The 13,782-nt window shown below is 49.0% G+C and overlaps 1 protein-coding gene across 1 annotated transcript in view; it reads right to left on the reverse strand.

Moving 5' to 3' along the window:
• Positions 1-13,782, reverse strand: part of SLC6A11 (solute carrier family 6 member 11) — a 127,725-nt gene that overhangs the window by 102,547 nt on the left and 11,396 nt on the right. The window contains exon 5 of the mRNA XM_021675473.2: positions 942-1,074. Coding sequence (XP_021531148.2) covers positions 942-1,074 — 133 coding nt within the window. The remainder of the gene's footprint in view (positions 1-941; positions 1,075-13,782) is intronic.

A 13,782-nucleotide genomic window follows, 5' to 3' on the forward strand; every position in this document is an offset into this window, starting at 1 on the left:
GCCCCCTGGAAGGAGATGGCGGCTGCTCAGTTCAAACACATGCCGCTGTGTGGGAAGGCAAGTCCAGGGTTGCCAAATCTCACTTTCCAAGGGATGCCAGAATCAGATTTCTTTTTTCCACATGAAATCTCCTGATTTCGGAATGTTGTCAAAGAATTCTTCCCCTCCCTGCCTTTTTAAAGTAAACACAGAAGTGAGTTGGACTGGCCAGGAGCCACACATTTCTAACCTCTGTACTGATCCTTGCAGTGGACAGCGTGTCCACTCCCCAGATGTCCCCATGCTTCCCTCTGCTTCCCAGCCCCTGTGCAGTAGGTAACACTGTGTCTCAGGCTCTGGCCAACAGCCTGTGAGTGGAAGAGCCACGTGTAACTCCCAGACCATGGCAGTTAAGAGCTAGCCTCCTCCTGTTTCTCTTCCCTGATGAGGCAGCAACCCTGGAGGCCACTTGGTACAGGTGGCACACAAGGCTGCAAGATGAAGTGGCTGCTCTTCCCTCCAGACTCCAGGTGAGGGAGAAATACACCCCTGAGATCTTGGGGTCTGTCAGTGGAGGCAGCCAGCACATCACCTGCCCTCTCACACACCTAGAACCCTGTCTTCATTACCAAAGAATCACTGTAGCAGTTCAGCATTTCCCAGTGTTCAAAGCACTTTACCCCTTTATCTTGCATAACTACCAACTCAATAAGACAGACAGGGCAAGGCTTTATTATTTCAGAGACGTGCAAACTGAGGCTCAGAAGGCAAAATTGAACCATCCTAAGGTGAGCGGTAAATAAGTGGTGAGGGTGGGTAGAGCTCACTCTGGTCCGGTGTTCCTCCCCGCTCCCAACTTAAGTGCTGGCCTCTGCAACATGAACTCCCCATTATTCTCTGGGTCATCTGTGAGCTCGTGCCCTCTTCTGCCACGGTTAGCTGCTTGAAGATCGACCTCTTACCTTTCCTGTAGACTTGGTCCCCTTCCAGATACAGAAGTAGCAGATGGTCCAGGCTGCCAGGAGACACAAGGCCAGCTCCCAGCGGAGGTTCCCGATGTGCTCGATCCCATCAGAGATCGCCAGGACCCGGCGCCTGCAGAAGGGAGGGTGGAGAGTCACTGGGGCTGGGGCTGGGGCTGGGGCTGGCTCATCTTCAGCAAAGCTAGTGCTACAGAGGAGCAGGGATGGGCCCATGTGTTCATTCACCCACATCCACCATGGCCCAAATGTCTCCTCTGGGGAGGATGTGGGGCCTCCAAGAGGAGCTAGACCCAACCCTCTGGACCTTGGATCATGAATTCACTCTCTTGGGGAAAAGACAGGTAATTCTGCAGATGCAGTACAAGAGCAGCGTGGAAAGGGCTCCGATGCAGGATGCACCCAGCCTACATGGGCGTTCCCAGGAGATCATATTACCAGCCATGAACATCCTATGTTCCTCCCTGAAGGGAGCTCATACATCCTGCTCTGCCAAACTTGAGGGGGGCCATAGGACTTGCTTTGACCATTGTTTGACCAACAATAACACAAGCATCATTTCAGATAGAAGCTTCCAGAGACCGGCGGTGTGGTTCTCCATCGTCTCTTTTCCCTACCTCTACTGTCACTATGGAAGCATGTGTCAAGACAGAGCCTTGACAATCCTGAATTCCTGAGTGACCACCTGCCACTGTGTCAGAGACACAGTCTGAGCAGGAAGTACTTTGTTGCTTGAAGCTGCTGAGCTCTTTGGGGACACTGGTTACTGTGGCATAACCCAATCTACCCTGACTGCTACAGGGGGTCAGGGAGAGTTTCCTGGAAGAAGCGATATGTGAGCTAAATTGTGAAAGGTAAGTGGAATTTGGTCAGAAGGAGGTGGAAGGAACAGCATGACCAGAAGTAGAGCATGGTGTGCTTTGGGAACAGCAAGCTGGGGCGCAGGGATCAGAAGGAAACAGCAGGAAAGGTAAGCAGAGGCGGTACCATGGAGAGCCTTGACTATCATGCCAAAGTGTAGAGGCATCCCAGAGGGCCCAGGCCTCAGGACAGGGAGGACTCTGGGTGTGCTAAGCTAATGCTATCAGCCTTGCTTCCCTCAGAACCCATCAATTCTTTAGAGTTGACGCAGGCCTGGCTCCCAGAGCCCATGCCTGGGGTTTGTGTTCCTTTAAAGTCAAATGCGCCACGCTCCATATTGTGCAGAGCTATGGCACCAACACAAACCCCCTCTCCAAGCTTGCTCCACGAACCCCATTCCGGCTGCCAAACCAACCCCCACCAGACCATGCCAGTCGCCTCGGCACTCTGGGAACATTCTTTGAGAAAGGAGCTCCCATCCCACCAAGTATGAAAGCCACCCTCAGTGTCTGTCTCCCTGGGAATCCGCTTGAGGCTTGATTCTGCATTAATTACTCAATGACACCAATTAGCACTGGTCTACAGGCTCCCTCCAGCCCCAGCCCTGCCAGAGAAATCAGGCAGGCCCCCAAATAAAATCAGACTGTGTGCAGCGATAGATTTACTCAAAAGGAAACCAGCTCTCAGACCCATAGCCAGGAGAAGTGGGAACATCCACTTAAATACAATACACATTTACTGAGCACCTACTAGGCACCAGGCACTATGTTAGACCCTAGGATAAAAAAGGTAAGCATCATATGGCCCTTGCTCTCTACTTGGATAAGTAGAAAGAAAGAAAGGAGGCAGCCACTTACTTATAATAACAACTGTTATTTTACTTGCTTATGTCTTAGCTGTTCCCGGCTTTAATTCATTTTAAAATGACAGGCCTTATTAAATGGGGCCTTTAAGAGAATCTATGAGTATAATACAGTAGCATGTTCCAGAGCACAATCCTTGGGCACTTGCTAGAAATACAAACCTTTCTACACCCCCAGAGACCCACTGGGTCCCAACCTTTGCAAAGTGGCTCCCAGGGAGCTGCACTTTGTGATTTCCCCAAGGAGTCCTCATACACAGTAAGGCTCAGAAATAACTCCACTTCTGAGCACCACAGAAGTAGAGTTTCTTGGTTACGAAGGAGTGATCTACAAATGCCACCTGAATCATTTTTAAACTTTTTTTATGGAGGGATGAAGGAGAGGGATTTGAGGGAGAAAGTCATGGATCTCTTGAGAAGTTACCAAAGGGATGGACCCCAGAGAAACACACCGGCTCTCAAAATGCTGCAGGAATTTCACGGTGCCTACTGGCTCTCCTTTGCCCAGATTAAAAGCCCTGTGGGCTTACCGTGCCTTACACTTGGCCACACAAATCATCCCCAATGCCCATTAGCTGGTGAACTACAAGGGACAACCCAGAGCCAGAAGGAATCGGGGCTGCTGCAGATGGAAACAGCTCAGGTGTACTCTGCACCAGCCCACTCCAGATGCTCAGCTTGTCACTGGAGGAACACATGAGGTCCCTACTGAGTCGGTGTGTATGCACGTGCACACGTCCATGCGTACACACACACACACACACACACACACACACACACACACGCATTCTTGTTGAGTAGCTGTTTTCTGAATCTGGGACCTGAAAACTGGAACATGCATGGGGACAGAGGGAGAAAGGGGGGCAGGCCCGCCAGGCACAAGCTGCTCAGCTCCCCTCTCTTCCACAGTGTGGATGCTGCTGCAAACTTTTGAGTCATGCAGACTCCTCCAGCACCCTCTCGCTTAATTGAACTGTCTAATTCCTAGAATGGGAAGCAGATTACTAAAAGCTACGGAGGTTGAATCGCTCTTTTGTTCCACCAGACACTATTTGAAAATATCCTCAAACTATTTTCCTTAGGTTTTACCAGTGCTGACTCTACTAGGAACGGACCTTTGGTTCCTAAAGGAAAGGGGGCTCAGGGGCCAGTTCTCAGCCTGCAGGGCAGTGGGGTTGTTTTGAAACCCACAAGGGCAGTCTTTGAGAAGGTGGGGGCTGGGGCACTCAACTCCAGAGACTTGGAGAAGGCACAGCTCTTCCTGTGAAAAAGCTTTCTTAATGACCCTCCCCCATGAAACGCTGGGACAGAAGAAAGGTCTGAATAAGGAAGAGTTTGCTGCCAACACCCTGGCCAAAAAAGATCCAGAGACAGACCTCCCCCTGACACTGTTCATGGAACGTGAAATGCTGAAGACTAGGTGGGGTTCTTCAGCAGGATCCTTTTACATAAGTAATCTTTAGTGTGCACCTACTATGTGCCAGGCCCTAAAGCAGATATTTTATGAGGCACCTTTTTCAAGCCATAGTAGAGTATTTCTGGAGCTTTCCACCCAGAGGCTGCCCACACTTCTCCAACCCTTGGAACACACAGAGACGGGCTGGGCTCAAATCCCAGCCCTGCTCCTTACCAGCTGCTCCACCTCGGGGAAGTGGCATCACCTCTATGAGTCTCAGCTTCCTCATCTGTAAAATGGGAATAATGATACCTACCTTCAATGGCTTTTCAAGCATGAATGCATCTAACCCTCCCCATAGTCCTTGAGATGAACACAATTATCATCACCATTTCAAAGACAGTGAACCTGAGGTACAGAGAGGCAAAGTAACTTGCCCAAACTCACACCCTCAGCAAGAAACAGAGCTTGGATTTGAGCCCAAGGATCCTGGCTCGCGCCCACAGTTTCAGCTTTGATTCCTCCATAACCCTAACATCACCTACCACTTTCCTTAACAAATTAAAGCTACAGTAAATGCACACCCCAAAGCTGTCTTATATGTCTTTGTGTACTAGGAGAGAGGAATGTACAGCTCATGGCATTCACACATTTAGTAATTTATTTAAACAATACTTATGAAAGCATCATCAGTGTGCCAGACATGGAGCTAAGCCTGGGGTCTTTAAAGAGTCCGTGGTCTAGTGGAGAAGAGAGATAAGGAAACAGCAGCACATGGAGAGGATGGGCACAGAGAAAGGTGGGCGAAGCTCCCAGGCACAGCAGGAGAACTTGCTGGGGATCAGTATCAGAGTGTGGGGTTGGGGGTCCTGAAGGGTAGGAGGAAAGTTAGCAAAGAAGGGGGGCATTTGGAGCAGAAAGGCCCCCAAGGGCAAAATCCAGGAGGCTGGGGAGAACACCACAAGGCCAAGGAAGGGCATGGTGTGCTGGGTGAGTGCAGCTAGGGCCGGGTGAGAAGTAGGGTGAGGAGGTGGCCACATGGGGAGCAGGGGCTAGACTATGAGCCTTGCTGAGGGGCTGGGGCTGCTTCCTGTGGGTGACAGAAGCCTAGGGAAGTGGTCAACAGCGGTGAGACCCCATCAGATGTGTGTTTTAGAACACTCCGGCTGCAGTGGGAAGAATAAATGGAAAGAATGAACTGTCAGGGTAGGGCAGAGGAGTTTGCCTCCATTGGGGCAATCTATAGGGAGGGGAATAGTCCTGGAGAGGAGTGGGTGGCTGGAGAGCAGTAGAGGCCCAGGGTGACCGCCTGAGGCAGCCAGCAGCAGGAAAAAGCCAGGGTTAGATTGCCACTGGATTCACTCTACGGTTCCTTGGATGGGGAGGGCAGGACCAAAGTGGTGCTTGGAACAGAGAAAGAGATGATAGCCAATCGTTCTTTTAGATAAGGTGATTTGAAGGTATTGGCAAGATGCTCAGGTTGCTGCAATACTCAGAGGCTACTAGGTCTCTGGATACAACCCAGAAAATACATGCAGACAGGGGATTCATAGCTGAGTCCTCAGCCGTCGAGGTATCCTGGGAGACCTGGAGAAAGGGGATAGATGGGGCCTGCAACCCAGTCCCCAGAACCCTAACATCTCAAGGCAGGAGAAGGAAGGGAGTAGTCCTTGGAGAAGCAGGGAAGAAGTAGGAGAAAGTCAGAGGAGCAACCCAAGGAGGGGTATCCCCAAGGCAGAGGGAGGGGCGTCTCCAGCAGGCAAGTAGCCAACCTGCAAACGCTGCAGGCTGACCTGGTGAGAGACAGCAATCCCTGCGGGACTTGGGACTAGGACTGGGGAGGCCAGCAGAGCCACTGTTTGGTCTTAGAGTAGACTGGGTCGGGGGCAGATGAGAGGTGAGACCTAAGCCACGTGGCTCCTTCAGGAAGTTTGGCTCTGATGAGTTAGGGAGAGGTGGTAGCAGCTAAAGGGGCTACAGGGTACGAGGGTTGTTTGATCCACATTTGTTTTCAGGTTGATGTAACTGGGCTAGTTCACCAGAAGGAGCCAAAAGGAGGGAGAAAGTTCAGAAAGAGGAGGGAATACAGGATAAGAGAGGAGGAAAAGAAGTAAGGCCCTTACGATGGTGGCAGGGAGAGAAACCACAAATGGAGGTGTTAGACCATCCAGGCATGAAGACGTCCCTTCTATTAGACAGAAGGAAAAGAGTTGGGAAAACCAAGAGGGTGGCTCAAAAGCAAACTACATTCTTCTTTATTAAGAGACTTGGAGGAAGGAGTGGAACTGTGCTTGGCACCACCTGACACCCTCCTCTATCTCACTTCATTCAGTCTCATGGCAACACCACTGCCAGGGCACAATTATACCCATTTCATGTATGAGGAAATTGAGGCTCAGGGAGGTGAAGCAACTTGTCCGAATTGAGATTTCTTTTCTTCTTCTTCTTCTTTTTTTTTTTTTGAGACAGAGCCACTCTATTGTCCAGGCTGGAGTGCAGTGGTGCAATCTTGGCTCGCTACAACCTCCACCTCCCAGGTTCAAGCGATTCTCCTGCCTCAGCCTCCTGAGTATCTGGGACTACAGTCGCCTCCCACCATGCCCCGTTGATTTTTGTATTTTTAGTAGAGACAGGGTTTCACCATATTGACCAGACTCGTCTTGAACTCCTGACTTCAAGTGATCCTCCTGTCCTGGCTTCCCAAAGTGTTGGGATTACAAGTGTGAGCTAGCCATGTCCGGCCCCAAATTGAGATTTGAAACCAAGTTCTTCCAATGCCCACACTCCCCACTGCTACACCAGAAAGTGAGCCCAAGGTTGGGAGAGTGTCTCACTTAGGACTTCTCCTGTGGCTGATGGTGGAAGGGCAGTGGCTGGAATCCCACGTCTGTTCCCTCTTGGCAGCTCACATACCCACAGCAGCTGAGTCTGGAGAGAAGGAAACAGCCTCCCACCTGAAGCTTCCAGCTCCCAGCACAAGGGCTGGCTTGCCCAGAGAGCAGAGCTGGAGTAGAACTCCCTCCTGCCTGGAGCCCAAGAGGGCCACGTGGGAACAGCTCCCAGCCCAGCCTGGGGTGGCCTCATCTTCATGTCATGCACGGAGCCGGCAAACAGATCACCTTTCTTTAACCTGCCACCGAGGAAAGTGCTGCCAGGGCGCTGGAGACCGCCTTAAAAGCTGGCACTGAGGGGCTGAGCTATAAATAGCCCTACTGGTCTCCCAAAGCAACAAACACACAAACCAAAAAAGGCCCATCACCACAACAAATGTGCTTTCCTGGCCCCTGCCAGGGGAGCTGGCTGCCTTGGGGAGTCTGCTCTCACTTCTCCAGGAAGAAAGAAGTACAGTCCCCTGGACTGTCCACATTTACGGGGGACTCCGACAGAGTCCACAGCTGGGGTCCCTAAACCAAGTCAGGGACTCAGCCAGGTCTCCTCTGCAGGAATTTCAGGACTTTGCATCACACACTCATTCAGTCCATGCTACAGTGATGAATAAGCAGGCTGTTCCACCCTTAAGGAGCTTACTGTCTAGGGGTATAAAGATATCAACAAGGACAGTTACAGCTTGCATGTCCCACCTACTTACCAGGGCCAAGAGTGCCACATGTAAAATCTGATCTAACCTTCTCTGCATCTTCTCAGGGGAGGACAGCTATTATTCCCACTCTACAGATAAGTAAACTGTGGCTCAGGCAGGTGACATGACTAGAAAGTGGGGACAGATCCCGAAGCTATATCTGTTCAATGTCAGAGGCAGAGCTCTGAACCATTGCCCTGTCTTGGGAAAGATGGAGAATTGTGTGATTATGAGTGTCAGTGGAGCCAGGACCCCAGGGAGCCTGGGAGTGCAATCAGGGATCAACATAGGTATAAGAGGTCTGTAGCTACCTCTCCAATTCCCTTTGTCCCTGCCAAATCCTCCTCTTTGGCCACACACCAGTCTCCATCAGTCCCCAGATATCCTGTACTTCCTCACATTGCAGCATTCACTCCTGCAGTTCCCACTGCTGGGAATGTCCTTCCCAGTTCTCCCCAGCTCTCTATACTCTAACCATCCTTCAAGCACCAGCTCAAATAACACTAAGCCTCACAAGTGCTTCTTTGGTCCCCACCCCAACCCCAGGGCCAGCCCCTGCTGCCATCCATGCTAAGCAAGTGAGCACCTCACTGTGCACCTGGGACTCCCAGGCCAGAGCTCAGCAAGCTTTTTCTGTAAAGGGCAAGGGAGTAAATTCCTTCAGTCTTGCAAGGCATACAGTCTATCCCAACTATTCAACTCTATTCCTGCAGGGCGAAAGCAGCCACAGGTCATTTGTAAATGAATGGGTGTGGCTTTCTTCCAATAAAACTTTATTTACAAAAACAGGCACAGCTGGGATTTGGCCAGGAGGATTTGCGGACCCCTGTCCTAGGCTAACTCTTCCCAAAGAACATTAATCCTCCAATGTCCTGAGTTCCCAGGTCACACTGGGCTCTCATTTGAGAAAATACTGCACACTAGACTTCCTTAGAGATGCTCAATGCTTAGCAGAATATTCAAGGCTCTGAGAAGTCCTGAAACAAAGACATTTGTATAGCTTTATCTAACTCAGTGTTTCTCAAATTTATTGAGAAGTGTTATTCATTGAAATGTGAATTAAAACCACAAGAAATACCACTTCACACCTACTAGGATAGCTACAATAAAAAAGTCAGACAATGACAAATGTTGGCGAAGATGTGGAGAAATGGAACCCTCACATATCACTGGTGAGAATGCAAAGTAGTTCAGCCACTTTGGAAAGCAGTTTGGCACTTCCTTAAAAAGTTAAACACAAAACCCAGTGATTTCACTCCTAGATATAAGCCCAAGAGAATAAACATATGCTCAAACAAAAATTTGTACACAAGTATTCATAGCAGCATTATTCCTAATAGCCCAAGGTAGAAACAACCCAAGTGTCCATCAATTGATGAATGAATACACAGAATGTGGTCTATCCACGTAACAAAGTTTAATACAGCAACAAAAAGGAATGAGGTACTGAGTCATGCTACAACATGGATGAACCTTCAAAGTGTTATGCTGCATGAAAGAAGCCAATCACAAAAGAACACAAGTTGTATGGTTCCATTTATATGCAATGTCTATAGGAGGCAAATTCACAGAGACAAAAAAAATAGCTGAGTGTTGTGTGGAGGCGGGAATGGAGATTAATGCTGAATGGGCAGAGAGATCTTATTGGGGGGATCGAAACATTCTAAACTTATATCGTGGTGATGCCTTCACAATTAGTAAATTTACTCAAAACTGTACACTTAAGAGGAGTGCATTTCATGGCATGTAAACTACAATAAACTTTCCAAAAAGTTGTTAAGAAGGAAGCGCTTCCCCCTCCCTGCCCCATTTCTGCTTTTCCAAAGCAATGCTTTCTAACATCCTGCAGAACACACATTTGGGAAGGCGTTTCGGGAGCTTTTGTGTATGTTATCTTGCACACCCATTTTTCAGAGGAAACTCAGTCTCCACAGAAATAGCTACCTTGTCCAAGATCACAAAACTAGAGGGTAGCAGAGCCGGGCCTTGAACCTGTCTCTCCAACCCAAGTTTAATGCCTGTGCTGCCCCTCCGTGGCTGTAGAGTGAGACTGAGGGTAGTAGAAGGGAGTGTGGGGAGGAGAGTGAATCTGGAACTGGGGACTTCCCAGAGGAGCAGGAACCCAGGGAAAGGCCTCAAAACTCAGGCTTCACAGGGAGAAGTGAACAGAGGTCCTGCAGGTCAGAAGGCAAAGTGCATAAGGGGAAGGTGAGAGACGGAATAGCTGCTACACTGTGAGGAACCACCACCGGTTCATAATGCAGCCATTCTCATTCTCACTCACAGAACACGGATCCCAAGGTGGGAAGGGCCTCATGGCTTGGGTCCAGGGCCCTCAGATTCCTGCCCCTTCTTCCTCCTTCCAGGACTCAAGCGGCCCAAAAATGCTGCCCTACACGTGCCCAAGGGGAAGCAACTCTTCATTAAGGAGCAGCTGGAAACTCAGGCAAAGCTGGCCCACCTGTGCCCAGCCCCTCCAAGGTGGTCTGCTTGCAAGGAACCACCGTGTGCCGAGGATGGGTGGTGGCCAGGATAGGTACCAGAGCATCAGGGGCAGCCCTGCACAAGGTCAGAGCAGGGAGTGGGCATCTGGTCCCAGCTCGGGTGCATCCCACAGGGAGACTGCAGCGTCACCTGTTTTTGGAATGTCACTTCATCCACCTCAGCTCTAAGATGAAAGTGGGGATAGGAGGTCTGTGGAGGGGGAATGGATTGTGAGGTGCTACCACTGACCAGTGATGTCACACTGTCCACAGCTCATGTCATGCCAACTGCACCTTCAAGTGCTGTCTACTTTCACCCATTCTACAGAGGAGGAAACTTGAGCTTTGGCATTACCTGCTCAGGGTCCCAACTCCTAAGTGAGAGGGTCAGGCTGCCCCAGCACTGGTGCTTCTCCCCCATCCTGCATGTCTTCCATCTGCCCCTTAGTGAGAAGAGCACAAAGCACAAGCAAGGGATGTGTGTGTGTGTGTGTGTGTGTGTGCGTGCGGCCCTGGAGAGTTTTATATACTTCCTCATTGTTTTATTAAAAACAACCTGGTCGAGTTATTCTGCTTCTGACCCTGAATTAAATCATTCACTCATTAGTGCCTTGTGCCACCAGTTGGAGGGCCATACCTTCCCTTGGCTTGCTCCCTCACTTCTCTCAGTTCTGGGGCTGACATGCCACCTCCTCAGAGAGGCCCTCCCCAAACCTTGGATGCTTTCTGCTCCCTAACCCTGCTGACTTTTTCTTCAGGAAACCGATCTCAACTTAATGCAATATTTTCTGCTTATTTGGTTGTTGCTGCTCTCAGCTCCACAACGATGATTTTGTTCATGTTGCATTTCAGAACCTACAATGAAACCTGCTGTATAGTAGGTGCTAAATAAAGACCTGTAAGTGCACAGATGCTCTGGCCCCTGCCTGCCCTTCAGTAAAGTCTCCCCTTAGCCCCTAGGTCCTAGATGCAGTAGCACTGCAGATAAAATCTATAAGCCTCAACACACAACTTGAGGCTCTGTGCTCTTGCTTTTTAAATTCTCTCCACCTGGTATGTCATTTACTCATTCCATAGCCAACCACATGAACTTCTATTCATCCTTCAAAACTCAGCTAAAGTATCGCCAACTCCATGTAGACTTCCCCAAAGTCCAGGTATCCAGGGTTCCTCAGTATTGCTATGTAAGCATCCTACAAATATATGTTACCTTATAATTCAAAAACTCTCTTTTTCCCCTACTTCCCAGCTTCCCCTGCCAGGCTGTGTGCTTCTTCAAGGAGAGCCAGTGTCCTCCTCATCTTTCTGGCTACTTTTAAAATGCCCAGCACCCAGTATTTACTAAAAAAAATGTCAAAAGAACAATTAAGTGAAGAAAAAATGCCCTAATAAAGCTCACCACGCCTACTGTGAGAGCAAGACAAGGCCTTGCTTGATGAGCCTTCTCTAAAGAATGTGAAAAAGAATCCACACAGACTTTCAGAGATCTGGATAAAGTTTCCTTTGCAAAAACAGCTACCATTTATGAGCACTTACCACACGCTGGGAGCTTTGTTAGCATCACCTCATTCCATGCACTTGACAAGCCTAAGAGGTAGGTACATTTACCATCCACCATCCCATTTTCAGAGGAGCAGACAGAGGCTCTACAGGTTGCCCAGGGTCACACACATGGTAGGTGGAAGGGGCAGCTGCTTAAACTGGTCTCTAGAACTTGCCGCTAAAATCTATACCTTAGCCATGGGGTGATGTGTTGGGGGTAGGGGGCCAGGTAATCCAAACTAGCAGAACTAGATGTCAGTACAAAGTGTGCAGTGCTGACCAAGGAAAGGGTCCACAGGGCGCTTCTGATGCTGAAGCAGGAGGCATGAAGGTTACTGTACGCAAGCAGGCCAACCGTGCACAGGCCTTGGCAGCTTGGGCCCAACCATAACTCTGCACCTGCAGAGATGGGGCTGGAAGGGACCCTGTACCTCCAGTAGCCAGAATTAACACAGGCACCCCACTTATGACCCATCAAAGTTCTTAGAATGCATTATCTCATTTAATCTTCATAGCAGCCCAGAGAGGTTGGTAAGGCAGGGAGCAGGGTTAATCCCCATTTCACAGACGGGAGACCCAATTGCAAAAAATCTACTTATACATCCAAACCCTTCCAAAGAGCTTAAGATAGGCTTGGCTTCCTACAGGAGAGGTCTCATTTCATCCTCATCTCGGCTTGCAGGTGGGTGTTGTCATCATTTCCAATTTACAGATGAGGACACTGAACTCCAAGGTTGTAAGAAATATTCATTCATTCATTCATTCACTCTTCCATTCATTCATTTCAGCAAATATTTATTGAGCACCTAGAATGTGCTGGCAAGACCACAGTGAACAAAACAGAGTCCTTGCCAGCATGGAGCTTAAATTCCGATGGAGAAAGAGAGAGAATAAACAAAGATACAAGGATTTCAGATAAGAACTATGTGGACACGAAGAAAGAGTGATGGAGTTGAGAGGGACTGGGGTGTGGGTTCCGTGGGCATGGTCAAGGAGGGCTCCCCATTTGACAATGACATTTGAATTAAGATTCAATGATAAGAAGCCAGACGCACAGGATCTGGTGAGAAATCTTCTAAGCAAAAGGAAAAGCAAAAGCCAAGAGACTGATCCTGGGACAAGGCCTGTACATCTGAAGGACAGAAAGGACAGTGTGGAGGAAGGTAATGGATAGAGGGGAAGATAGGCCTGGGAAAGAGGCAGGGAGTCACCCCAGTCCCACATGAAGAACCAGCCTTCACTCCATTTCCTCTGATCCCAAATCTCATGTCCAAAGAAAATCAATTAAAACATCCATGTGACTCAAAAATAAACACTAAGAACAAAACTCCTCCACTGAAGATAAACCAGAAAAACAGGGCCTTATCCTTCTGAATAAATAGAACTGAATACCCTTAGAGCTTAATTTGGGCCTAGCACACAATATGTGCTCAACACGTGCTTGTTGAATGGACGCTTTGCGAAAAACAATTTTGATTGTATACATAGCAAGAATGGAGTTGCTCCCCAAACCCTGGACAAATGGGACTTGGGGGCTTGAGAAAGGGAAGTGAAGTTGAATCAATGTCCATCTGATATCATAATATTGCTTAGGCACTTAACAGCATTCAATCCCACCAGAGGGTACAGGCTCAAAATTTAGAACTGCAGACACATTTAGATAAATGCACGGATGCCAGATGCATAATGGGTTACTAAGGGAAACGAGGATGGCCTAATTTTGAAGTCTGACATTAGGAAGACAAGCTGCCCTGGCCCTATAGGACCCCCACAAGACTCAGAATCCAGGACTGATCTAGGGCCTGAGCTTCTCTCGTGGGCTAAGCCAGTAATTTTAATTACATCTCAAAAGGGAAATGAAACTTCAAGATGGGTGGTGGACAGGACAGGTGCCCATGGCCAAGGCAAAACCATGGCCAGTCACAGGCAGAGAAATAGTACAGTGTCAATGATTTTAAGGTAATCTGTGGGCTTGTCTCACCTCTGCTTCTAGAGACTAGAACCTCATCTTCCACCTTTGCTTCCCCTAAATAAGACACTGTGTCTTTCTCATGTGCACCAGAAGCTCAGACGTTTGTCAAATGAATGAACTATAATAG

This window comes from Aotus nancymaae, unplaced genomic scaffold (assembly GCF_030222135.1).
Source record: "Aotus nancymaae isolate 86718 unplaced genomic scaffold, 86718_ANA_hifiasm-v0.15.2.pri h1tg000046l, whole genome shotgun sequence".
Classification (NCBI taxonomy): Eukaryota; Metazoa; Chordata; class Mammalia; order Primates; family Aotidae; genus Aotus; species Aotus nancymaae.